Source organism: Psammomys obesus, unplaced genomic scaffold, assembly GCF_907164565.1.
Source record: "Psammomys obesus unplaced genomic scaffold, mPsaObe1.curated_primary_1811, whole genome shotgun sequence".
Taxonomy (NCBI): domain Eukaryota; kingdom Metazoa; phylum Chordata; class Mammalia; order Rodentia; family Muridae; genus Psammomys; species Psammomys obesus.
This window is the reverse complement of record NW_026596079.1, coordinates 36,043,506-36,071,401: the sequence shown is the minus strand read 5'-3', so window position 1 is coordinate 36,071,401 and position 27,896 is coordinate 36,043,506. Positions and strand designations below refer to the sequence as shown.

Sequence of the window (27,896 nt, the reverse complement as noted above, 5' to 3'; positions counted from 1 at the left end):
TTTTGTGCTGTTAAGCTTTTCAGAGGAAGTGATCTATTATGTGGAACTGAAGAGGGAACTTCTTAAAGCAACCACAAGTCACTGCAAGCACTCAGAAAGAGCTGTGACTCACCACAGGTCACCCAGAGGCTGGGGCGAGAGCTGCAAATAGAACACAGACCTCGGCCTCTCCTCCCCACCTACTTCCTCTGACGACTCGCATCGATCTGTTGAGTCATAAGACCATAACGTAGTGCAGCTGTTTCCTGAACAGCTTTTCATTATGGATTTTTTTTTGGCTTGTTCTAGTTTATTCAGCAGAAGCAGAAACATTACTTACTAAATAGGCATTGGATTTTTATGTAGTGAAAAGGAATAGAACACTTTAATTTGCTTATATATAGCACCATTGTCTGGTGTTACTCTCACTGATAAAACAGTTTTGTCAGACATCGTTTCGTACCATCAGTTTCATTTGAAAGAAAGAGGAAAGCAACTATCATTAGTGATGAGCTGTTTTTCTCTGTGTCATGATTTTTTTTCTAGAACCTCCACATATAATAAACAAGGCAGCAGTTCGGCAGCCAGCTGTGACTACCTACTAGCTAATCTCTCTGCCTAACTGCTAATGGAACTTTCTCTAGAGAACCATCTGTGGAGGAATGACAGATGAAAAAAAGAGCCTCAGAAACCCTACAGCACAAATACACACAAATCTTCAAGTGTGATGTGTGTATATGTAGCCTATAAACGGCAGCGTCATAGTAATCAAATTGACCACTAAGTGCCTCAGACATGTTGACTGGTAGGATTTTTGAACAATTTTCATCAAATATTTTGGTAACACCCCATTTGGTAAGCGAGGATTTACTCACTTAAGATAGTTATTTTTTATTTTATTTTTAAACATTTTTTGAATTTATTTATTTTTTTAATTAATTACAGTTTATTCACTTTCTATCCCAGCTATAGCCCCCTCCCTCATCCCCTCCCAATCCCACCTTCCCTCCCTCATCTCCTCCCATGCCCCTCCCCAAGTCCACTGATAGGTCCTCCTCCCTTGGTCTATCAGGTCTCATCAGGACTGGCTGCATTGTCTTCCTCTGTGGCCTGGTAAGGCTGCTCCTCCTTCAGGAGGAGGTGATCAAAGGCGCCAGCCATTGAGTTCACGTCAGAGACAGTCCCTGTTCCTATTATTGGGGAACCCACTTGGACACTGAGCCGCCATGGGCTACATCTTTCAGGGGTTTTAGGTTATCTCCATGTGTGGTCCTACTAAGTGCTTGAAATGTACCAGTGACTGCCTAGAAATGGAGAGCACTGGTGAGCAAAAGAACTACTTCTCTCTTCCTTGCTTCTAGAAACTTATGGAAGAGCTATCTCTCTTCCTGTGTTTATCTAATTAGGTGGAAGGTATTCAGCTTCTAGCTTGGAGTCTTTCACTGGGAAAGATTATCCTAAATTTGAAAAACATAGGCGTAACATCTGTCTTATGGTTCTTATTTCCTGTAATGTTTAGGCCATGACTTTGCCTCACTTGTACATGCCAGGTGTTTCCTACTACAATTACTCCTTTGTTCATTCTCATTTCACTAATATAGTAAATATATTTCTCATGATATTTTGATGCAAAGTCCATAAAAAATATAACATTATGGTAAACTTTGAACAGGTGTCAACAGGTGTCATGAACGAGCTATCCCCAGGTGCCTCTTTTCCTTTAGCAGCAGAGCACATTATTGACTAGCCACTGACTTGTACACTTATTCACTTATTATGTAACTTTTTTTTTAAAGAAAAGAATACTTATTGCTGGTGTTGTACAAGCACAGGACCATGTATGCCATGGCTGATGTGGCAGACATGGCCTTATTCTTACTGCTTACTAGTCACCTTGAAGTTACTTTTGACACAATGTCTTTCCATCAGTTCCTTGACATTGAGAATGGTCCAAACTGTAGAGAAGCGCTTTAAACCTGGAAATATCTGCAGACTTCCATTATCCTGCTGAAATTGCCTGTTCCTTCAAAAGTTGCCATGGTCAGTTTCCACAAGCAGGAAACAGGAATCACAATACATTATATTCTGATGGGGACATTGGTGAATAACAATCCGCGAATTGTAGTGAGGCACAAAGACCTGGGTTCCATTTCCCGTTTGCCATTACCTGGCATTCTAAACACATTCTCATCAGGTAAAGTGACAGCCCTCGTTTCAAGAGCATCTCTAATGATGATGACTCCTGAGTTTGAATGCAAAATATAAAAGTGGCCAGTGTCTCTTCCTTGTGCCTGTGCTAGATCGAGACTATGTACTGATACAACAATTTCTGTAGAGAGGATAATTTTCTAAAACCAAGTTAATTTTAGAAAAGTTACAGAAGCATATATTTTGCAACCGTGCTGTCCTTAGCATGTCCATGCAAGAAAAACAATTGATAAAAGACAGAATTCTTCCCTTTGTTCTGAAAGTACCAACTATGTGCTCTGTAAAGGAATGACTGGCAGTTAGAGCAAAACCATGATGATAAAAAAGAACTGCTTCAATGGAATCGAATAAAAGACCCTGACATAAATCCACACACTTATGGACACCTGATTTTTGACAAAGATGCCAAATCCATCCAATGGAAAAAAGACAGCATCTTCAACAAATAGTGCTGGTCTAACTGGAAGTCTACATGTAGAAAAATGCAAATAGACCCATACTTATCACCCTGCACAAAACTGAAGTCCAAGTGGATCAAAGACCTCAACATAAAACCAGACACACTAAACCGCTTACAAGAAAAAGTGGGGAAGAACCTTTAACTCATTGGCACAGGTGACAACTTCCTGAACAGAACACCAACAGCACAGGCTCTAAGAGCAACAATCAATAAATGGGACATCATGAAACTGAAAAGCTTCTGTAAAGCAAAGGACAGTCATCAGAACAAAAAGACAGCCTACAGATTGGGAAAGGATCTTCACCAACCCTTTATCTGACAGAGGACTAATATCCAGTATATATAAAGAACTAAAGAAGTTAAACAGCAAAAAATCAAGTAATCCAATTAAAAAATGGGGTACAGAGCTAAACAGAGAATTCTCAATAGAGGAATATCGAATGGCAGAGAAACACATAAAGAAATGCTCAACCTCATTAGCCATCAGGGAAATGTAAATCAAAACGACCCTAAGATTTCACCTTATACCCATCAGAATGGCTAAGATCAAAAACTCAAGAGACAACACATGCTGGACAGGTTGTGGAGAAAGGGGAACCCTCCTCCATTGCTGGTGGGAATGTAAACTTGTACAACCCCTCTGGAAATCAATCTGGTGCTTTCTCAGACAACTAGGAATAGTGCTTCTTCAAGATCCAGCTATACCACTCCTAGGCATATATCCAAAAGATTCTCAAGTACACAGTAAGGACATTTGCTCAACCCTGTTTGTAGCAGCCTTATTTGTAATAGCCAGAAGCTGGAAACAGCCCAGATGCCCCTCAGTGGAGGAATGGATGCACAAATTGTGGTATATCTACACAATGGAATATTACTCAGCAATAAAAAACAAGGAAATCATGAAATTTGCAGGTAAATGGTGGGATCTGGAAAAGATCATCCTGAGTGAGCTATCCCAGAAGCAGAAGGACACACACACAGTATATACTCACTCATATAGACATAAAATATAGGATAAACCTACTAAAATCTGTACACATAAGGAAACTAATCAAGAGGGATGATGGGAGGACTCTTGCTAAAATGTTCAATTCCTATCCAGAAAGGCAAAGAGACTGGACATCAGAAGAAGGAGAAAAGAGGGAACAAGTCAGGAGCCTGACACAGAGGACCTCTGAAAAGCTCTGCCCTGCAGACTATCAGTGTAGATGCTGAGACTTATGGGCAACCTTTGGGCAGAGTGCAGGGAATCTTATGAAAGAAGTGGGAAACAGTAAGATCTGGAGAGGACAGGAACTCCACAAGAAGAGCAACAGAACCAAAAAATCTGAGCACAGGGGTCTTTCCTGAGACTGCTATTCCAACCAAGGACTATGCATGGAGATAACCTAAGACCCCTGCACAGATGTAGCCCATGGCAGTTCAGTATCCAAGTGGGTTCCATTGTAATAGGAACAGGGACTGTCTCTGCCATGAACTGATTGGCCTGCTCTTTAATTACCTCCCCCTGAGGGGGAAGCAGCATTACCAGGCCACAGAAGAAGACAACACAGCCACTCCTGATGAGACCTAATTGACTAGGATCAGAAGGAAGGAAAAGAAGTCCTCCCCTATCAGTGGACTTGGGGAGGGGCATGCATGCAGAGGGTGGAGGAAGGGAGGGATTGTGACAGGAGGAGGGAGAGAACCACAGGGGGGATACAATAAAGTGCAATTACTAAAGAAAAAAAAAAGAAAAGAAAAAAGAACTGCTTCATATGTTTATATATAAATATTTATAACAGCCTAACATTTTTATTATGTATTTATTGTATATAACTGACACAAGTACTTGTGTATTATTTATCTTATGTACATAGATATAAGAGAGAAGTAAGTGTCCACCCCAAGGACAGAAACTAAAGAGACAGAGCTTTGCACGTGTACTTTATACCCAGTTCATTTGCCCTGTGTTGCCTCAACTTAACATAGGGCCTCTTCCTTGCAATTTAGTGAATGGATTTCAACTAACTATGAAAAAATTCTTTCCCTAATTCAGATAAAGCCAGGGTAAATGTTTTGGGCAATGATAAGTTCTATTTCCTAGATGTATTTAAATATGGGAAGTTTGAAGGAGAGTCAAACATTGACCATAAAGTTGGAACAGATAACCTTTAGAAGTTATTTTAGTCCTGAAGATGCTGGCTTCATGTTGATTATGAGTTTCTTTATTTGTACCTCAGCAATAATAATACCTGTCTTACATATCATGGGTTGTTATGCATAGCAAACTAGATGATGCACACTCACTGTCCCCCAAAATACAGAGAATGGTATTTCTGCTACACCAAAGGAAGTGACTAATTAATGAGAGCAAGTGAGACCTGAGTAATACCACAGTTATTCATTAGCATCTATAAGGAACATCCACATTAAAACACACAAAGATATTGCAGGAGCTTTTATTTAGAAAAAAAGAGCACTGATTCACTTTAAAAAGATGGGTTTACTGATAACATAGTTTTCCTTTATGTTGATTTATCTGGTGTTTTAGGTTGGTGACAGTGTAAGATACTACATACTCTTATAGGCTGTCTTTGGTATGTAGTCAAGGTCACAAGGTTTCCGAATTGATTTGCTTTAAAAATCATACAAAAGTATACATAAGGCACAGTGTTGTTCTTCACATATGCTATTTCTGCATTAGTTTGATTTTTCTACTTGTACTTCAATCGTTATTCATTCATATATTCTTCAAAATGCCTGTGGTGAAACGTGGAAAAGCACAGTTCCTTCCCTGAATGAATAAAAACGGCCGTATTTTGGATATGGTCTCAAAGTCTAAGAGGGTCCATGTCAGAAAAAATCATCACCTAGTGAGAACATGGCTCAACATTACCAGAAGCATCACTTTGATCGTTCCAAAAACACTTGGTATATTAAGAAGGAAACAAATCTTGTCCTGTTAGGTTCCATGCGTGGATGGATTTGCCACAAAGAGCCACTCTGATATCAAGAGTGATATCAGTTGGCTCTGACTCTTGCTATTTTTTGACCTTGAATGATGCACTAGATCCAGTGATTCACATCGAGGATCAAAATGATAAGCTGTACAAGGTCATGTGCATGTTTACAATTCAGCTTAGTGAAACAACCTACATTTCTTCCTTCCATGCCTGATATTTTCATAGTTATTTATTATTCTTCTCCTTCTTGTCATTTATCCCTTCTATTTTATGGACAAGAGATCTCGGATTTAGAGTGTTAAAGGCAATAAGAGAATGTAGTGGGAGATGTCATCTCCAATCTTCAAAGTTCTTGTTTATTGATACCAATATTTTATTTACCTTGGAGAAACAAAATCAGCAGAGAGGAAAATATATGGAAAGAAGCCGAATATCAACTTTAAACAGGCTTTTTCCTCTCCTTACTCTTCCATATGACTTTCAATTACAATAGTTCTTAAGTGGTTTTGGGAAGGGATTTAACAGGAGAGAGGATTTTTGAACCAATTTTCAATTTAATCCACAGAGTAATGTTTGGATTTTTGGAGTTAATTCAGCCATCAGTTAAAGCCTGTATTTCCCAATAGCTTCTTACTTGAAAACCTAGTTTTATTATAAAGCTTAGGCTTGTGTGGAACTCCCTATGTAGCCAAGGATGGTCTTAATATTGTGATTGTGCCTTAAATGCTGAACAAGAGCCTTCTCAGCCAGCTCAATAACCATGTAGCATTTAGAACTAAGAAAACCTCATAGGAGTGTTTGGTTCCAGCACTGCAAATCAATAATGATGCAAAAAAATTTTTTTCTTGTAGGTCTGTCTGTTCTTTTGGACATAAAGCTAAGTTTGTGTGGCAGATTGGATGTGGGTGTGAGTGAAAGAGAAGAACCAAGGATATGTCCAAGTATTTTTGCCTGAGCAGCTGTAAGGATGGTGTTGCCATCAACTGAGATGGAAAGGTTGGGGGTGGAGGAGTTTGAGGAAAGAAGAGCTTATTTGGGGCCCTGTATGCTTATGATGACCATTAAGTAGTCAAATGGAAATGCCAGTAAGTTTTTTGAGGCTTTGGGAAAAGCCTGGTTTAATTTGTTATTTGGCAACATGTAAATAGAATATAAACCAGGGGCTTGACTAAGGCATCAGACATGAATAGAAAAGAGGCAAAAGTGCCAACTCACCACTCTTATTCAGTATCGTGATAAAAGGCTTAGCTTGAGCAGTGAGACAAGATAGAAAAGTGAAATGATACAGGCTTGAAAGGATAAAGTAAAAGCATCCCTATTCCATACAACATAATTCTATACAGAAAGACCCTCAAGACCCCAGCTGAAAATTCTCACATCTTACTGCTTTACTTTCAGTAAAGTAACAAGAGATTAAATCAGCAATTTGTAATCATAATATAACTCAATAAGAATGTGCTTGCACTGTACTACAGAGCAATAGTAATAAAAAACTACATGGTACTGGCATAAAAACAGAAAGGAGGATCAATAGAATTGAATAGAAGACCCAGAAATAAGCCCACACACCTATAGATACTTGATTTTTGACATAGAAGTCAAAACCATTCAATGGAAAAAAGACTGCATCTTCAACAAATGGTGCTGGTCTAACTGGATGTCTACATGTGAAAAATGCAAATAGATCCATATTTATCACCCTGCACAAAAGTGGGTCAAAGACCTCAACATAAAACCCGAAACCCTAAACATAAAACACACTAAACCTGTTAGAATAAAAAGTGGGAAAGAGCCTGGAACTCATTGGTACAGGAGACAACTTCCTGAACAGAACACAAACAGCACAGGCTCTAAGATCAACAATCAATAAATGGGGCCTCATGAAACTGAAAAGCTTCTGTAAAGCAAAAGAGACAGTATCATCAGAACAAAATGACAGCATACAGATTGGGAAAGAATCTTCACCAAACCTTATCTGACAGAGGACTAATATCCAGTATATACAAAGAACTAAAGAAGCTGAAAAGCAACAAATCAAGTAATCCAATTAAAAATGGGGTTCAGAGCTAAACAAAACTCTCAATAGAGGGATATTAAATGGCAGAGAAACACAAGAAATAGTCAACGTCCTTAGTCAACAGGGAAATGCAAATCAAAACGACCCTGAGATTTTATCTTACACCCATCAGAATGGCTAAGATCAAAAACTCAAGTGACAGCATATGTTGGAGAGGATGTGGAGAAAGGGGAACCCTCCTCCATTGCTGCTGGGAATTTAAACTTGTACAACTACTTTTGAAATCAATCTGGCGCTTTCTTAGAAAATTAGGAATAGTGCTATCTCTAGACCCAGGTATACCACTCCTAGGCATATATCCAAAACATGCTCAAGTATACAAGGACGTTTGCTCAGCCATATTTGTGGCAGCTTTATTTATAATGCCAGAATCTAGAAACAACCCAGATGTCCGTCGAGGGAGGAATTGATACAGAAATTGTGGTACATTTACACAATGGAATACTACTCAGCAATTAAAAACAAGGAAATCATGAAATTTAGAGGCAAATGGTGGGATCTAGAAAAGATCATCCTGAGTGAGGTATCCCAGAAGCAGAAAGACACACATGGTATATACTCACTTATAAGTGGATATTAGACATATAATATAGGATAAACATACTAAAATCTGTACACCTAAGAAGCTAAGCAAGAAGGAGGACTCTGGGTAAGATGCTCAATCCTCATTCAGAAAGGCAAACAGGATAAATTTTGGAAGAGAGAGAAAACAGGGAACAGGACAGGAGCCGAGCACAGAGGACCTCTGAAAGCCTCTGCCCAGTAGGGTATCAAAGCAGATGCTGAGACTCATAGCCAAACTTTGGGCAGAGTGCAGGGAATTATATGAAAGAAGGAGGAGGTGAAAGACAATGGAGGGGACAGGAGCTCCACAAGGAGAGCAACAGAACCAAAAATTCTGGGAACAGGGGTCTTTTCTGAGACTGGTACTCCAACTAAGGACTATTCATGGAGATAACCTAGAACCCCTGCACATATGGAGCCCATGTCAGCTCAATCTTTAAGTGGGAAATCCCTAGTAATAGGAACAGGGACTGTCTCTGACATGATCTCAGTGGCTGGCTCTTTGATCACCTCCCCCTGAGGAGGGAACAGCCTTACCAGGCCACAGAAGAAGACAAGGCAGACAGTCCTGATGAGACCAGATAGGTTAGGGTCAGAGGGAAGTGGAGGAGGACCTCCCTATCTGTGGACTTGGGGAGGGGCATGGAAGGTGATTAGGGAGGAAGGGTGGGTTTGGGAGGGTACAGGGGATGAAGGAGGGGACTACAGCTATAATACAAAGTGAATAAACTTTAATTCATTAAAAAATAAACACATTAGAAAAGAAATAAAAAGGAGGAATGTACTTAGAAATCAGAAAAAAAATCACTTCCATGGTAGTGTCAAAGAGTCCTTAAGAATCAACCTAATCAAGGAGGTGAAAGACTTTGCAAACAAAGCATAAAGGTACTGAAGAAATGACTTGAAGTAAAGAAAAAAGACCTTTCATGCTTGTGGAAGGGCCAAATTAACATTGCAAAAATGTCTATGTTAACAAAGCAAACTATAGACCCAACGGTAGAGACATCAAATTTTCTCTCAAATGATACGAAAAAGGCATAGTAACCAAACAGCCTGGTATAACAACAACAACAAACAAACAAACAAAAAAAAACAAGACATGCAGCTCATTAGAATAAAAGACTTGGAAAGAAACCTACACAGCTGAAACCACACAATCTTCAACAAAGTTGAAACATAAAAACATATATAGTAAAACAATACATTCTTTAACAAATGGTCAAACAAACAAACAAACAAAAAACCCAGAATATCTGCTTGTAGAAGAATGAAACTCTGTGCTCAGTGTAGGAGGTCATTCATCAACTATGGACCTGCTAAGTAAGTGACACTATAGGTTCCAAGGGTAACAGCCTAGAATTTTTCTCAGTGTTGAAGTTTCTTCATTGTTGAATGGGCCTCAGCACCAAGTTAATTATTCAGATTTTCATATGATAAGAGATTACTTTGTTATTTCTAAACTTTGCACTCAAGAAAATTCAGAAGGCTTCTGATAATTGAATTAAAATGATTGGCATATAATTAATCAACTTTGAAGAGGAAGATACTCTCGTTTTTACCACATATTTTGAAATAATTTTAGACCTAGAGGAATGTTACAAAAATGTTTCTCATAATCCCTTTGACTCAGCTTCTCCTAATATTAATATTTTATGTTACTATAGTTAGAGTAGTGAAACATGGGAATAGGCGCAAATGGAATTCTGCTAAGTCATGAGCCCTATTAAAATTTCAGCATTTTATACAGGTTCCCATTTCTCTGTTTCTGATCCAGAAAGAACCCTACATTGCTTGTACCTCCTCTGAGAAGCTGGAGGACACCAACCTACTGAGGGGTCCCTGACTAGTTAGCATGTCAGAGTCATCATTCATTATCAGACCTAACCAGATAAATCTCTCCACCAACTACCAACAGCCAGGCACCACGACCCATGCCTGCTCTTTTCTGAAAGGAAACTGTAGTGGCTCTGAGGAAGAGGGGAGATGACGGGGTGCTGGGAGGTATGGAGGGAGGGGTACAACTGTGGTAGGCATGTTTGAGAGAAGAATACAGAAAAGATGAATCAGAAGGATGCTATAAAAGGTTTAAATACAATCCTACATGCATTATTTAATGTTTCTTTAATAATCCCCCAACTGTGTCATTTTCCCCTATATTTTTAATGACTTTGCTACTTTTAATGAGCAGTGGTTAGTTATTTTATAGAGCTTTGAATGTTTCTTTGTAATTGGATTCAGAAATTTAATAATATATCAGCTAGTATGCATTCGTTAGAAAAGTAGTAATATGCTGTAAGAATGCACTTTTGTGCATTCATAGTTACATATAATAGTTATATAAACTTTTAGATACATAGATATACAAAATTATTTTAAACGTTCTGAGCAACATTGAGTTGCCATTTTCTCCAGCCTAACTTATTGAGATGTTCTATTTACAAATTAAAAAAATGAGTCAGTAAACTGAACAAAAATATATAGTTTTGGCTTTGGAAACTATACTGAACCATATGACATAATACTTAAGTCATGGAAGAGACTTACATGGTTTAATTGTATTAATTGATCATTTGTAATGCTTTAATAACTCTTCCTTTTAGCGGTAAACTCATATCTAAATGTGTATTTAATTTTATTTTTAATTTGTAGCTATTCACCCAGAAAAGTCAGTCTCTGGGTTGTCTGGGCTACCGGATGGCTACATTTTCACAACTATCCTTGTTCATCTTAGGCTGTGAGGTATTTTTCCTTTATTTTCTGTAAAATCTATGTAGCAAACTCCGTGGAAAATTCTGTTTCGCTATCATTTTTAAACATATATGACACTACTGTAGCCTACAAAATCTGTTTTTCACCAACTTTCTGTCAAGTTTGAAATTTTGACAGCGAAGTTTGATTATACTATCAGGAAATAGAGAAAATGCTCTTAGTGCATTAAACAGATTCTTGTGTGGAAGTTAGCATTGCCCGTGCCAGCTTTCTCCCAGCAGAAAGGCAGGATGAAATGTAATGCCAGTGCACAAATAAGCTACTGCCACCACTGGACACCTGGTAAGGCTCCTGATGATGGTGATTAAATAAAGGTCAAGGAATATCACCACATTCTAATGGTAGTCAGCATACAGCCCTAGCCTTTCTCAGGCTGCCTTTGAAAAGACTAAAAGAAATGTGTTTTGTTTAGGCAGCAAATGCTCTCATTAAGCATCTCAGGGTTTCTTCAGAAAAATAAAACAAATGCTAGGGTTCTGAGTACTCAATTGAAGGTTTAATGGAAAATGAAGTGTAACCTTTTGTTATGTAAAATAATAAACTCCTAAGATAAGCAGAAAGGCTTTCTTTTAACACAAAGTGCATGTCTTGTATGTCTTTCTATTTTCTAGAAGGCTGTGAAAGGAACCATGGGATCTATCCTGAAATGTGTGGCTTAAAAGAGAGAGAAAATGATAATAATAAGCTGTGGTAAAGTGGAATTTAATAGTGTAGAATTTCTAGTAAGGGGCACACAGATTTCTGGGAGGAATTATTAGGAGTTATACTAGCATGGTATGCAAAATATTTCAGTGCTCTTAGTGCAATGGCCTGTTCACTCAGTGCGACGCACTTGATGCATAGAGTTCAATCAGAGAAGTTTCAGCTCCACCTGCTAACAGCATTGGGACAAATCCAGTGAGGAGCCCTTGCTTCCTTCTGCTTCCTACCTGTGTCTTTCTCTGCTACTGATACTTGGTGGAAAGTAGAGACACTTCCAATGTAAGAGCTAAAGATGGATCGCTTAACTGTGCTATGTGATCACAAATCTAGAAAGAGTTATACTTTATATGTTTTATGTGAGTTTTTTTTTAAGGGTATAAATGTAGGTTTATTGGAAGCAGCTCTTGGTCACCATGCATGGGGATAAGAGAGAGGAAAAAAGTAAAATCTCCAAAATGTCCAGATTACATGGTGAGGAGGAGAGGAAGTCCCTGTCCTAAAAAAGTCAGGGTAGGGTTGCCAGCCATGCCCAGCAGCAGATAGGGAGTGAGCTGACACTAGGGTAGTGATAGGGAGGTCTAAAGGCTGTAATGTTGGCCGAGTCCAGGAAGAGGAGGCCGTTTTGATGCTGTCCAGGTCTGTGGGAACAGCTGTGGTAGGTGCTTTGGCATTATCATGGATGTGAGTTTTTGTCTAGTGTTCTCTGAGGACTACAACATAAGGATTGTGCAGGCGCTTACAGTGTAAATATGACTTTGATGTGACATGGTACATATTGCTTTATCCTGAGTCCACTTAAGGAATGTAAGCTTTTCAGCATCTCTCCATGGAGAACAGTGTGGGATTCCACAGGGTTGACATGTGCTCACCTCTCTGTGCCTCAGCTTCTCAGCTTGAGATGAGAAAATATAAATTCTAGTCTCAGTCAAGGAAAGTTTTTAGATATGTAGAAGCAGGGGTGGAGACTGGTCTGGCGTTGCTGGTGTAACTCCATTAGTGCCTGTAATAGCATTGTGGCTGTTTGTATCCACTCAAGATGTTTTTAAGAATTAAATGGGAGGTTGGGACGAGGCTTAGTGCATTTCATAGATGTTAGCTGCTATTGTTAAATATTCGGCTTTAACTGTGGCTGTGCTCTGATGTGATGTTGGCCACAGGGCAGAAAGCTGCCAGAAGTAAAAGGAACAAAATGAGTCTTAGTACCTGTTTTGAAACACTGCTAGGTAGAGTCTTTCAGATGCCATCTGCAGTAGACTCCTGTCATATGTCCAGTGCACATCCCATTTGTCTTTCTAAGTGAGGATTGATCATCTTACCCCATGTCTGCTTTCTTGTTTATCTTCTTTAGGTGTATAGATTTCATTATGTTTATCATATCTTGTAGGTCTATATAAGCGAGTATATACCATGTTTGTCTTTCTCCTTCTGGGATACTTCACTCAGAATGATCTTTTCTAGATCCCACCATTTGCCTGCAAATTTCATTGTTTCCTCCTTTTTGATTGCTGAGTAGTATTCCATTGTGTAAAAATACCCAATTTCTGTATCCATTCCTCCATTGATGGACATCTGGGTTGTTTCCAGGTTCTGGCTATTACAAATAAAGCTGCTACAAACATGGTTGAGCAAATGTCCTTGTTGTATACTTGAGCAAATTTTGGGTATATACCTAGCAGTTCAGCAGAAGGGGAGTTAGTATGACATGGAAAAGATAGGAGTTCCACAAGGACCAAATATATCTGGGCACAGGGGTCTGTTCTGAGATTGACACTCCACCAAGGACCATGTATGGATATAACCTAGAACCTCTGCTCGGATGAAGCCCATTGTAGCTCAGTAACCAATTTGTTTCCCACAGTAAGGGGAACAGGGACTATTTCTGACATGAACTCAATAGCAGACTCTTTTACCTCCCCACCCACCAAGGGAGGAGCAGGCCTGCTAGGCCACAGAGGAGGACTTTGCAGCCAGTCTTGAAGATACCTGATAAAACAGGGTCAGATGAAAGGGGAGGAGGTCCTCCCCTATCAGTGGACTTGGAAAGGGGCAGAGAGGAGATGAGGGAGGGAGGGTAGGATTGGGAGGGAATAAGGGAGCAGGATACAGTTGGGATACAGAGTTAATAAAATGTAAGTAATAATAAAAAAATTAAATTAAATTTTTAAAAAAATTAAAAAAGGAACAAAATGAAAGGAATTCAGGGATGGGACCTTTATGTTGGCATACACCAAAGGTCATTGGTGACACCAACCTCAACCTGACAAAGAAATGATTAACTAGGACTAATGACCTTGGGGAGTGATGTTATGTAGGTGAGAGTTTACTATCACCAGGCTTTCTGTTAGTGACAATTCTACAAAGTCTGCATGTGGCTGAAAAAAAATCTTACTTTTTTTGCTTCATATTATTTCACAAAGCACACTACTCGTGTGTGTGTGTGTGTGTGTGTGTGTGTGTGTGTGTGTGTGTGTGTGTTTTAGTGAGACATGGTTTCTCTTTGTAGCCCTGGATATTTTGGAACTCAGTCTGCAGACCAGTCTGGCCTTGATCTTGCAGAGACTGACCTGCCTCTCCCTCCCTGAGTACTGGGATTCAAGGCATATACCACCACCACCCAGCTAGCACACCACATTTTACTGTTTTTTTGTTTGTTTGTTTGTTTTTTAAGAGAGGGAATTTTTAGCCAAAAAGCAATGGGTTCAAAATAATGTATGGATTCTTATACTCTGACATTTGGCAAGGTAACATTTTGATTCATGTGGAAAGGCAGAATAAAAGGGCAAAAAAACCCTCACAGAGTTGAATTCATTCATGTCTGGGTGAAAGAGCTGAAAATTTGCTTGTCAGAAAGAATATGAAGTGCAGTAACTGGGTAGAGGAAAATTTTATGTTTGTTTCACTGGACTTGGCCGCACCCAGAAAAAATTTTTTTTTCATTGTAAAATGTGAATTTTATTTCAATTAGGATTTCTTTTTTTGTTTGTTTGTTTTTCATTTATTTATTTATTTATTTTTATTAATTACACTTTATTCACTTTGTATCCCCCCATAAGCCCCTCCCTCCTCCCCTCCCAATCTCACCCTTCCTCCCCCTTCTTCACACATGCCCCTCCCCAAGTCTACTGATAGGGGAGATCCTCCTCTCCTTCATTCTGATCTTAGTCAATCAGATCACATCAGGAGGGGCTGCATTGTCATCTTCTGTGGCCTAGTAAGGCTGCTCCCCCCTCAGGGGGAGGTGATCAAAGAACAGGACAATCAGATTATGTCAGACGCAGTCCCTGTTCCCATTACTATGTAACCCACTTGGACACTAAACTGCCATGGGCTACATCTGTGCAGGGGTTCTAGGTTATCTCCAGGAATAGTCCTTGGTTGGAGTATGAATCTCTGAGAAGACCCCTGTGTTCAAATTTCTGGTTCTGTTGCTCTCCTTGTGGAGTAGATACATTAGAGTGATTTTCTGGTGAAAAAGACCTTGCTCTTCAGGAAGTCAATGTTTAAAGTTAACAAAGTCACACTAATAACTTTAAGAATTGTTGCATTGTGTGAAGGAAATGTCATATAATAAATATCTCCTAATTTTCTGTTTTTTTTATAACAAGTTCATTATAACTTAATGATGAGAAAACTTCACCAAAATTACTTTAATTAAAACATTTTAAGAAAAAGTTGTAGAATGTGTATGTGTGTATATTAGCCTGAACATGTATTTTTTATTTAAAAGATATATATCTATATCATTTGATAGTTTTTGTTCCTTTTAACAATTCTGTTCTGAATCAGTGTCAGTACTTTTGGAAGTTTCTATCTGTTCTTCACTGACTGCTACAGCAATTGAGCACCTTCTTAGAAGAATATAGAAACAAGTGATTTTCTGAAGGTTGATCCCTTTACAACTCTATCTTCACTTAATTAATTATATTAACAGATATTTAATATTAACAGTTAGCTTTTGCTGTGACTATATCACTAATGCCAGTGAGCAATGCTGTATTTACCGCATGTATACATAGATATAGACACAGATGTACATATAAATATACATATAGATGAAAGCACAGCTATGGCCGTAGATATAAACTGTTTATATTGCTCTTGGACTTAAGCCCCAGCTTTATACACTGCTGCTGTGTACATTGTAAATCACTGTACATAATTTATCCAGCTGCTGCTGATATATATATATATATATATATATATATATATATATATATATGCTGATCCATGGGCTGCCTCATCTAAGTAATCAGTTTTTTCTGCTTTTCACAGTATGACTTCAGCCTTCTCACCAAATCTTCTCCTCTAGTAACAGGAAACAATCACTTTTACTGAATTTATTTACAAAATTGTTGTATTACATAATTCTGGAAAGTATGGGTACATTATTGCACCCTACATCAGTCTGTCCCCTTTTTTTGACAGGGAGTGGGGGGAGCATGTTGAGACAAGGTCTCTCTGTGTAGCTCTGGCTCTAACTCACTTGGTAGACCAGGGTGGCCTGGAATCAGTGACCCACCTGACTCTGCTTGCCAACTGTTGGGATTAAAGGTGTGTGCCTCCACAGCCTGACTAACATAGACTTTCTTGATCCCTGTGTTCTCTGCCCAAATAAAAAAGAACTTGAGGTGTGGTGTTTATGCTTACAATTTAGAGATGGCCAATAAATTAACATAAAATTTATATGAATTACACTTTTGTATAAAATGCCTCTCATGCTCTAAATCTATCAGTGTTCATACCTGTCTGAACTGGAAGTGGCATTTTTGGAATATAAATATGTCAACTTAGAGTTAATTCACCAGGAATCTTAACGTACGTAATTTAGGGAACAAGGCTAAAAGACACGAGTGACATGAAAATAGTGCTGGCGTGCTGACGGTGCAGTTTTCCACTGTGAAATTGTCTGCTTATATAGGCTAAGGCTACAGCAGTTAAATGGTCAGTATCTGACGAGCATTTTAGGACCCCTGAACCTCATGAATTTTAACAGCTGTAGAAGCCGTGCTGCACAGTTTTTGGAATTCCCTAAGAACCAGACATTGTCATTAGTCTTTAAGCTATGAATGACAGACAGTTGTGATGGGATGGAAAGATAACGAAGGGAAGAATCACTGACCAACTAATTGACTTTATCATTGCTCCCGCCATGCAGACCCAACTCAGATCACCTCCTCCTCTGCTGAGTTCTCTCGTTATCTTGCTTCAGAAATCCAGGCTATTACAGCACTTTCTGCATTTCTTTTTATAAGGGCATCATGTGAGTAGGTTTTACTTTCATTAAGCTTTTGAAAAAGCACTGATTTTTGTAGCTATAATGATGCTTGTTTTCTTCTTATACATTATCACTATTGTCCTGTCTGAGTGGTTTGCTTATCTCTCTGGGTGTAGCAGGGTAATAAACTAAGAAAATAGTTCACTCATGGATCATTTGAGTGAAAGCGTTTTTTGTTGTTGTTGTTTATTCTTGATTCTGCCTTGTCTCATGAGTTGGTGGGTGTTGAAAGGAGTTAGGCAGAACCTGGGAGATGTCACCGGAGCCACATCACTAGGGTCAGTCTCAGCGCCTCCACAGACATATGAATGAGAAAGTGTCTGGTTTTTTAATTCATTCATTTATCCACCTTCCATCTCAATCATGGCCTCCTCCCTCCTCTCCTCTCCTCTTTCTGCCATAGCCACTGGTGCATTTTGTTTGTTTAAACAACAACAAAGCATTGCCTGTTCAAATATTTGAAAACTTCCAGAGGGGTCAGAGCACAGGACTATGGTCAGTGTTGTTGAGATGTCAAGTCCTGGGAGCTGCAGCAGCTACAACAAAAGCCTATCTGATGGACAGTGGGGTGTGGGTGAAGACGAGGTGTCACGCTGTGGCATGAGCAGCAGGGAGCTAAAGGCTTGGTGTGAGCAGGCGTTACCCTGGGGCTCTGGCCATCCCTTCGAGGAAGGTGTGTGTGCTGCCACACCTTCGCCCTGTGTCAGCACACAAGAATCGTAAGTTCAGCATGGCTTGCTCAGGGGGAGGCACAATGTTCTGTTGATATCTTTGGGTAACAACCTTAGGGAAATGCAGGTATAAGACATATTTTTTACCGAACATACGATAGGCTCTGCTGCTTATTCTGGAATCCCGTGTTGTGCTCATTCTGATTCTGTGTTATCTTTTATTTCTGTCTGCTCCTTTCAGATATGATTCTTTGATGCTGAACTCCATATGTGAACAGTTTCTCCTTTTCTAAATTCGGTGGCAAGAGAATTCCCCTTGATACCTAGACCTGGGAGCACTCCACCGGCACTCCCACTTCCATAACTGTCCTGGCTTTCTTCTCCTCATCTTTCTTTCCCACTCCCAAATTTATCGTTACTGACTTTCACAAGTACTTGAGTCAATTTTTCAGTTAATCTTTTACACAAACCATAGTGCACTGTCACTGATTTCCAGAAGCTTTCCCCCACATTTTTTCTTATCTAAAATGTTAAACAATCTATACCATTAATGTGGCCGTGTATCACTTCTTTCTAATCCACACAAGCAAGCCACTGTGAAAATATTTCTCATGTAAGATGTTCCATTTTCAAGGCTGAAGAAGTCTGGTGCTTGCTGGTAACATTTTTGCATGGCCCTACATGACAAGAAGCTGTATGGTAAAAGGTGGCCAGACCAAGAAGGGCAGCCACTCAGGGTGTGGGACCTCCTACAAATTGCTGTGTGTCACCTCACCTGTGCTTATGCAATGAAACTAAGGAAGAACAATTCTCGAGGAGTCATTAAGATGGCTGATGTTCTTACATAGCATATGCTGGGGGAGAAAAGTGACCAATTTTATTCCACATTTAGCAGTAGAAAATAAAGGAAAATGGTGAAAAGTTGCATAAATTATGTCTCTCAAACTTTCTGGTGTTCCATTTGCATTAGAAGTTTCTGCTGAGAGTGCTCAAGTGACATGCTACTCACATACAAGTTACCCCTCATCAAAGTCTTCTGGTCTCTTTAGATGGTGTCAGCTCAGAAAGACTCGAGAGGAAAACTTTAAATAGAAAGCCAGGCTTCAGGCATGGAAGCCTACAAGCATCTCAACAACACAAAAAGAAAATAAGAGCCTGGACTCTGTGAGGTGTCCAGTATCAGGTTCACTGTCGGCACACTACGGCCATCTGGGGATCTCTGCAAACTCCAGGCCCGGCAGAGGCAAGAAGGAAATCTGGTTCAGCACAACCCAGTAGCTGGTGTTGCTTCAAACTTCTAGTATCTGACCCCAGGCATTTTATTTTAGGTGTATTTAAGTACAGTCTTCAAAAAGTCTTCTGATGATAACTAACTCAATCTTGTGTTAATTAACTTTAATAAAGCTTGAAACATGTTTACAATGAAACTCTTTACAGAGTACATGTGACCTTTTCCATAAAGATGGGTTGTGTTGACTTAGCAACACTGCTCAAGATAAGGGTTCAGGGAAAATGACATGCAAATTTAAAACTTTGTAGGCGCTGACCATGCCTCATTTCTTCTTTAGAAAATAGGGTTCAGTATGTACCCTAATCACTCAGAGGATCATATCAGATGTCAGAAAAAGATTATTAGGTCTGTGTGGATAGTAAAGACCCATGAACTACTGTAACTCCATTTTCAGAATAACGCTATTGCAGGTCTTTTAAAGGCTGCTGAGAGGTAAGGGCATGTGCATCAGGCCTCCACTCTACCCACACGTTCTGCAGCTGACCCTTCTCCTAGTGGAGAGTTTGACATGTTGTAGGAGCCAAGCGTTCTTAAGCATTTGAGTTTGTTTTTTTTCAATATTAGTATTAGCTCTTTTGTAGAAATTGACAAAGAACTTAAAACTGCTTACAGTACTTTCTCACAAATTCAGTGATTTTTCTCTTTTTAAAACTATTCTTGATGGCATTTCACTACACTCAGTAGACCAATGCTGTCCAGAATGAGATGAGCTCTAAACAGAGCCCCGGGTTGTAAGTCTGAGCCCTCTGTAGCTTTTACTGGAATCTTGCTTTATCAACTTTCAAGTGCAATAGACAGTCAGCCTGCAAGAACCAGCTGTGAATAAGTGAGTGTATGTTGAACCCTGTCACTTGCAGTTCTGCAGCAACTTATCATATGTCTTTTCAAGCTTTAATATGCAAATGAATAACAGAGCATCTTGCCAGAAAAAGGTAGATCTTGCCTGGGACGAGACACTACACCTTTAAACTTTGCCCTTCTCATGTCTGCTGCTTTAGTGACATCTGCCAGCATCCAGTGACAGCCAAGTTCTGGGTCTGTATTCTAGGTGAATCTGGTGCACATTAAAGTTTGGGCTGCACAGTAATATTCTATCCTCCTTTTTAATTTTAGTGCAGCACTCTTTGGCATTTATTGATTGTGTATTTATTGAATTTGTCATTTATCCCATGCAATCAAATCTAAATTCAAAGAGAGTATAGCTTTCCCACCTTGATGCGTGGAAGTACTCGCAGCTGGCTGGAGCTGAAAGCCATTTATCCACACACTATTTACACATGGTTCGTCTCACTAAATAACTGACTACATGAGTGCTTGGTTGATAACATGGTTATATGCATAGAAATATAGTGTTCATATATTATTATACAATTTTTTGCTAAAAAATATTTTATCACACAAAGCTTATAAGTAAATGATTAATTGTGTCAAATCTTGTATTATGGGCAAGAACAATGAAACAATATCAGGCGATTATTGGGAATTTGGGGGTAAAGATTTGTGCTGGTCTTGAAAGAAGACAAAAAGATGTAGAGGGAAGGATTGAAATAAGACAATTTTTAATGGCTTTTAAAAATACACACTATCTTGTCTTCTCACCATGATCAATTACGCACTTCTGCCATAGGAAGCTTTTCAGAACAAAAGGCAGGAGTTTGTGGAAGTTTGTTTTCTACCTTTGATAGGGTCCTAAACTTGCAAGGGCCTAAAATGTGACTCATTGGGTAAAGGCTCTTGCTGCCAAGCCTGACGACCTAATTTCCACCCCTTGGACTCTCATGGTAGAAGGAAGTAACTCCTGCATGACCTCACTTACACATACAGAGAGAGAGAGAGAGAGAGAGAGAGAGAGAGAGAGAAAGGGGGGAGGGAGAGAGGGAGAGGGAAAGAGAGAGATTCTAACATCCTAAAGACATTACTATGTATGTGTTTTGATGCAAAAGAAAAACAGTTTTTTTAACAATATTTTTACTTATTGAGTAAGAATAGTTCTTTTAAGAACAATGACTGGACAAAGGATTTTCCTGAAACAGGGAGAATTTGATCAGAGCCAAGAGGCAAGGTTGTCAACATTCTTCTTCTCTACCAATGTTCCCCTTTTGGTGGGAATTACAGAGAAGCCATTGTGTTGACATTCATTTTATCAAAATCAAATTAGGTGGCATATGTAGATTTATGTGTTTCTTAACTCTGCCATTATTAGTAATGTTGATATGATAATAAGCATGGTTTATAGCTATGAAGTTATATAACACATTTCTGCTTACTGTTCATGATAGATTTATGGGTTCTGCTAATGTCACTGTAGTATACATGTTCCCAAGAGTACTTTTCCTCCACAGATGGTCAGATCACAGACAAGCTATATTCCTAACATACTCCAACATCTGGAATGACTGTCATGTTTATCAGAACCACCGTCTGTGTGAGTTATGCAAGTAGAACATTAATTGCAGGAAGCTTGAGAGACAGTTCATAAATCCTTTTGATGACTATACAGTAGGCTTAGATACCTTGAGCTGACTAAATTGGTATATTGACTTAGACAAACCTGCCACCTGTAATCTTCCACAGTTGGTACAGGGACTTAGTTAATGTTGCAATTTGAATCAGCAGACTTAATTGTGTGTGTGTGTGTGTGTGTGTGTGATTGTGACCAGTAGGTCTTTTCCATCAACTCGATGGTTTTGCAGTCATGCAGTTTGTATTTCTCTATAACACTGTCCGGCTGCTTTCTTCTTAAAGTAGGAAAAGCTATTAGTCACACAATACTCAGAAAAGAGTCATAGTAAAAGTTGAACGATATAGTGTTAAAAAAAAGGTCATCTGTCGATGATTTTATTAGTTAGTGCTCTTGGAAGTGGATTTCATAATGTTTACATTATTATTTAAACATAGTTTATATTTAGTGAACCCGATATTTCTCCCAGTTGTGTTTTAACATGCCAGTGTGTAATTAACTAAAGTTACCTTATTTGTGGTGAAGATGGAGAGCTTCTAGAGGAATGTGCGTGTGTGTCTGTATCAATAAATGTATATATGTGAATGTGTATGTGTGCATGCGTGTGCATTTGTATGTGTATGTGTGTGAATATAGTTTGTGTATGTACGTATGTGTGAGAGGGTGTGTGTTCACTGAATATCAGACTGTAGACAGATATACACTGTTAGAAAATTTTGGATCTTCCCACTACACAATATAGACATTTTAATTTCTGCTCATTTGTAGTCTTATCTTTCTGAAATATGTATGTGCATTTCATAGAAAAAATCAATTATAGGCTTGATTAATACACTTTTAACTGGGTTCATATCTGTTGGTCTTTCATTTCTGACTTTATTTTTTATTTTCATTTTTATTTTTTAATATTAGTTGCAGTTTATTAATTTTGTGTTCCAGCTGTATCCTGCTACCTCAGTCCCTCCCATTTCCACCCTCCCTCCCTGGTCTCCTCCCTACCCCTTTCCAAGTCCACTGATGGGGGAGGACCTCCTCCCCTTTCGTCTGACCCTGTTTTATCAGGTATCTTCAGGCTTGGCTGCAAAGTCCTCCTCTGTGGCCTAGCAGGGCTGCTCCTCCCTCGGGTTGGCAGGGGACAGGGGGGAAGTCAAAGAGCCAGCCCCTGAGTTCATGTCAGAGACAGTCCCTGTTCCCCTTACTAGGGTACCCACTTGGATACTGAGCTACCATTGGCTACATCCGAGCAGGGGTTCTAGGTTATATCCATACATGGTCCTTGGTTGGAGAAACAGTCTCATAAAAGACCCCTATGTCCAGATATATTTGGTCCTAGTGGAGCTCTTGTACTCTCCAGATCATACTAACTCCCCCTTCTTTCATACAGTTTCCTGTACTTTGCTGAAGGTTTGGTTATGAGTTTGAGTATCTGCTTTGATAGAGGCAGAGACTTTCAGACACCCTCAGTGGTAGGCTCCTGTCATGTTACTTGTTTTCTCCTACATCCAATGTCCATCCTGTTTGTCTTTCGAAGTGAAAGTTGATCATCTTACCCAGGGTCCTCTTTCTTGTTTATCTTCTTTAGGTGTAAAGATTTCTGTATGTTTATCCTACCTTATAGGTCTAATATCCACTTATAAGTGAGTATATACCATGTGTGTCTTTCTCCTTCTGGGATACATCATTCAGAATGATCTTTTCTAGATCCCACCATTTGCCTGTAAATTTCATGATTTCCTTGTTTATAATTGCTGAGTAGTATTCCATTGTGTAAAAGTACCACAATTTCTGTATCCATTCCTCAACTGAGGGACATCTGGGTTGTTTCCGTGTTCTGGCTATTACGAATAAAGTTGCTACAAACATGGTTGAGCAAATGTTCTTGTTGTGTACTTGAGCATCTTTTGGATATATGCCTAGGAGTGGTATAGCTGGATCTTGGGGAAGTGCTATTCCTAATTGTCTGAGGAAGCACCAGATTGATTTCCAAAGTGGATGTAGAAGTTTACATTCCCACCAGCAATGGAGGAGGGTTCCCCTTTCTCCACAACCTCTCCAGCATGTGTTGTCTCTTGAGTTTTTTATCTTAGCCATTCTGATGGGTGTAAGGTGAAATCTCGGGTTTCTTTTGATTTGCGTCTCTCTGATGGCTAAGGATGTTGAACATTTCTTTAGGTGTTTCTCTGCCATTCTATATTCCTTTACAGAGAATTCTCTGTTTAGCTCCGTACCCCATTTTTTAATTGGATTGCTTGATTTATTGCTTTTAACTTCTTTAGTTCTTTATATATTCTGGATATCAGCCCTCTGTCAGATACAGGGTTGGTGAAGAACCTTTTTCAGTCTGTAGGCTGTCATTTTGTTCTGATGAAAGTTTTGCTTTACAGAAGCTTTTCAGTTTCATGAGGTCCCATTTATTAATTGTTGCTCTTAGAGCCTATGCTGTTGGTGTTCTGTTCAGGAAGTTGTCTCCTATGCCAATAAGTTCTACGCTCTTCCCCACTTTTTCTTCTAACTGATTTCGTGTATCTGGTTTTATATTGAGGTCTTTGATCCACTTGGACATTAGTTTTGTACAGCATGATGAATATGGATCTATTTTCATTTTCCTGCATGTAGACATCCAGTTGGACCAGCACCATTTGTTGAAGATGCTTCTTTTTTTTCCATTGAATGGTTTTCGCTTCTTTGTCAAAAATCAAGTATTCATAGGCGTGTGGGTTTATTTCTGGGTCTTCTATTCAGTTCCATTGATCCTCCTTTCTGTTTCTATGCCCATACCATGCAGTTTTTATTTCTATTGCTCTGTAGTATAGCTTGAGATTAGAGATGGAGATACCTCCAGATGATCTGTTGTTGTACAGGATCGTTTTGGAAATTCTGGGTTTTTCATTTCTCCATATGAAGTTGAAAATTTTTTTTTCCAGGTCTGTAAAGAATTGTGTTGGTATTTTGATGGGAATTGCATTGAATTTGTAGATTGCTTTTGGCAGGATGGCCATTTTCACTATGTTAATCCTACCAATCCATGACCATGGGAGATCTTTCCATCTTCTGATATCTTCTTCAATTTCTTTCTTCAGAGACTTGATGTTTTTCTCAAACAGGTCTTTCACTTGCTTCGTGAGAGTCAGCCCAAGGTACTTTATGTTATTAGTGGCTATTGTGAAGGATGTTGTTTTCCTGAGTTCTTTATCGGCACTCTTGTCTTTGGTATAGAGGAGGCCTTCTGATTTTTTTTTTGAGTTGATTTTGTACCCAACCACTTTGCGGAAGGTGTTTATCAGCTGAAGGAGTTCTCTGGTTGAATTTTTGGGGTCACTCATGTATACTATCATATCATCTGTGAATAGTGAAACTTTGACCTCTTCCTTTCCAATTTGTATCCCTTGATCTCCTTTACTTGTCTTATTGCTTTAGTTAGGATTTCAAGTACTATGTTGAAGAGATATGGAGAGAGTGGGCAGCCTTGCCTTGTCCCTGATTTCAGTGGGATTGCTTTAAGTTTCTCTCCATTGAGTTTGATGTTGGCTATAGGCTTGCTGTATATTGCCTTTACTATGTTTAGGTATGTGCCTTGTATCCCTGATCTCTCCAAGACTTTAAACATGAATGGGTGTTGGACTTTGTCAAATGCTTTTTCAGCATCTAAGGAGATGGTCATGTGGCTTTTATCTTTCAGTTTTTTCATTTCTGACTTTAATGTGTGACTTTTTGTTTCTCATTGTAATTTCTTTTTTTTTTACTTTTTAAAAATTTATTTATATTTATAAATTACAGTTTCTTCACTTTGTATCCTCTCTGTGGCCCCTTCCCTTATCCCCTCCTAATCACACCCACCCTCCCTCATCTTCTCCCATGCCCCTCCCCAAGTCCACGTAATTTCTTTCTATAAATTTGATTATAGTTTCCATTCAACAGTAGACACTGAAAGTTCTCATAGAGACTATTGGAGGTTCACCTATAATTTGGGCTATTAGTCCCACCATGAAATATTGTTATAAAATACAGTTTTAACAAAATGATCTATTGTTTGAACATCAGGTATCATCACTATTGAAGGCAAACAATTTTCTCAAGTGTTTCTGATATTTATTGTTTAAATAATGAAAGCGCATATGGAATATTTTTCATGACTTTAAAAAAAACAAATCAAGGGAGCAATTCAAATATCATGAAAATATTTTGGGATAAATATTCCCTATGCAGAAATAATAGAAATATTGGTGATGAGTGAATAAGTTTCATGGCACAATTTAGAGCCATGTATTATTTAATTTTTTAAAAACTTTTTAGAAAAATCCAAAGTCTATCCTTTAAACTACAGCATAATCCTTAGAAATGTAAATTCTGTCATACTTGACTCAAGACTAGTGTTTAAAATCATGCTTGCATCTCTCCTTATATTTTTGGTTGTGAGCCTTTAACAGCTGAGCCGTCTCTCCAGCCGGTAGTTTCATCTTTTCCTGTTCTACTTATAATCTACAGTGTGCATGTGTGTGTGTGGGGTGTGTGTGTGTATGTGTGTGTGTGTGTGTATGTACACATAGGTCAGTTAAATAACTGATTCTGATATTTTTTCCAGGACAATGTAATGTGGCATTAATTTTCAACATTTTCTCATATGGCAAGAAACCAACTAATAAAGGTTGTGCCTTCATAGCAAAAAAAAAAAACAAAAACAAACAAACAAAAAAAAACAATAGAAGCCACAGTTAAGAACACATATACTTAATCCCATTTTCTGTGACTAAGATCAAAGATAAATTTATTATATTTATTATTATATTAAATTTATTATTATAACTATTAATTCCTACTTTTGCTTTGAACTAATACTTATTGTAATGAAAAATAGTAATCTTTATTTAACAGTGGTCAGGTAGGGTCATCCTGAATCAGCACACATTTAATATGAAATGTCTTCTTTTCAATCTCTTGACTCTCAGTCATTCAAACCACCATATAAGAAGGCTCCTTTTTTTTCCTATTCTGTAGATTTGCCAGTAATAATGACAACATGGACTCATCCTCAAATATCAACAGAAATTTAATTTCCCCAAAACTTATGTAATGGTTTGCTTTGACTTCGTTGAAAGGATGAAAACATCCTCAGACCATTACTGCACTGCAATTGCTGCCCTTAATCCAATGAGTGCGTGACAAGAATTAGAAACAAGTTTCACAGACCTCACTCTTCGTCTTGAATTTTTCCTAACGTGTAGAATCTTGTTTGATGCTTCACATCAGAGGAGAAAGGATGCAAACAGAAGTAGTTGACATGCATGGGGAGATGAAGCAGTCTCTGTGTTCTGAGTCCAGAAATACCCTTGAGCTTAGATAGGAGCATGTGCACTAGCAAAGAGAACTTCACTTTGCTGGGGCTCTGGCTTGCTCATCACTGCAGAGTGACTTGCAATTGCAGGCCATTGTCTGAGTAGTAAAGCAGAATTTCTGTTGCTTGTGACATTGAGAAGTGAATGCTACATATATAGTTAGGAACTTTTTACTTGCTTACTGTGACAAAAGTCAATGAAGCAAGGATTGTAAATAAGGACTTCTGTCTACCTTCTGGCTGTAGTGCTTTATGAGTTTGGTAATGCAAATTGTCATCACTATGCAATGACTCCTTAAATCAGGTCCTGAGGGATTACTCTAGAGAGCAAATGAGTTTAATACTTAAGTAGAAGCACAGCACATACTATCACCAGCCAAGTCATATTAAGGCTTCATTCTTCTTGTGTATGTAAAAAGTCTCTGTAGAAAAGCAGTCATTTCTAAATAAGAGACTGTTCAGAAGGAAGTGCCTGAATGTGTAACAGTATCACAGTATCATCTAAACCTTATTCTCAGCACTGAAGATCTTTTAGTTAAACAAGTCAGGCAATCCTGTCACTCTTACATCAGTAATAAAGAAACATAAAAATAAATCAAAGTTCATAAATATTTCTCAAGAAAACACATCCATGATAAATGGGCTGAGCAAAACACAATTAAATTAGAGTCAAGGTTGAAAGACAAGAACTCTCATTCTGAGTTGAGGCCTAGATAGCAAAGAGTTCAATACGTGAATCTTGCAGAAGATGCATTTAAAGCACAAGCAACTTCTATGTTGATGCACCAGGGCTCCTTCAACATCTGTGTACAGAAGAGAAACTAAGTCAGCAGAAGAGACAGTGTGAGGGGGCATATGGACAGGTCATGTGGGAGCTAGCAGGTCAGTGAGCAGCTTGAAATCTGCTTATAGTGAGGTGGTCAGCCCTTGAAAGTCACTCACTCACATCATCTCAGTTATATAATATATATAACTCATATATATATTTTAAAGAAGAATGTATTCTCTATATACAAAATTCATTTAAGAAGAGAAAAGAATGGTAGAAGCTGTCCACAGTGGAATTAAAGAAGCTATTGACAGTGGGTTAGCCTCATATGGTAGCCGGAGAACTTGTCCAAGGACTCTCCAATTTACCTGTGTTCTGAAGTTACTACTGTGT

The 27,896-nt window shown here is 38.7% G+C and overlaps 1 protein-coding gene across 5 annotated transcripts in view; it reads left to right on the top strand.

The window, feature by feature from the left end:
- Oxr1 (oxidation resistance 1) overlaps positions 1-27,896 on the top strand; it is a 432,963-nt gene that overhangs the window by 162,690 nt on the left and 242,377 nt on the right. Inside the window, exon 1 of one of the 5 annotated variants that reach the window (XM_055626274.1) lies at positions 17,522-17,698. The exons of 3 other annotated variants lie outside the window; for them this stretch is intronic. In XM_055626274.1, the coding sequence (XP_055482249.1) occupies positions 17,580-17,698 (119 nt within the window). In that variant the 5' untranslated portion in view covers positions 17,522-17,579. Of the gene's footprint in view, positions 1-17,521; positions 17,699-27,896 lie in introns of those variants that run through there. One more of the 5 variants, XM_055626275.1, reaches the window with a different exon arrangement.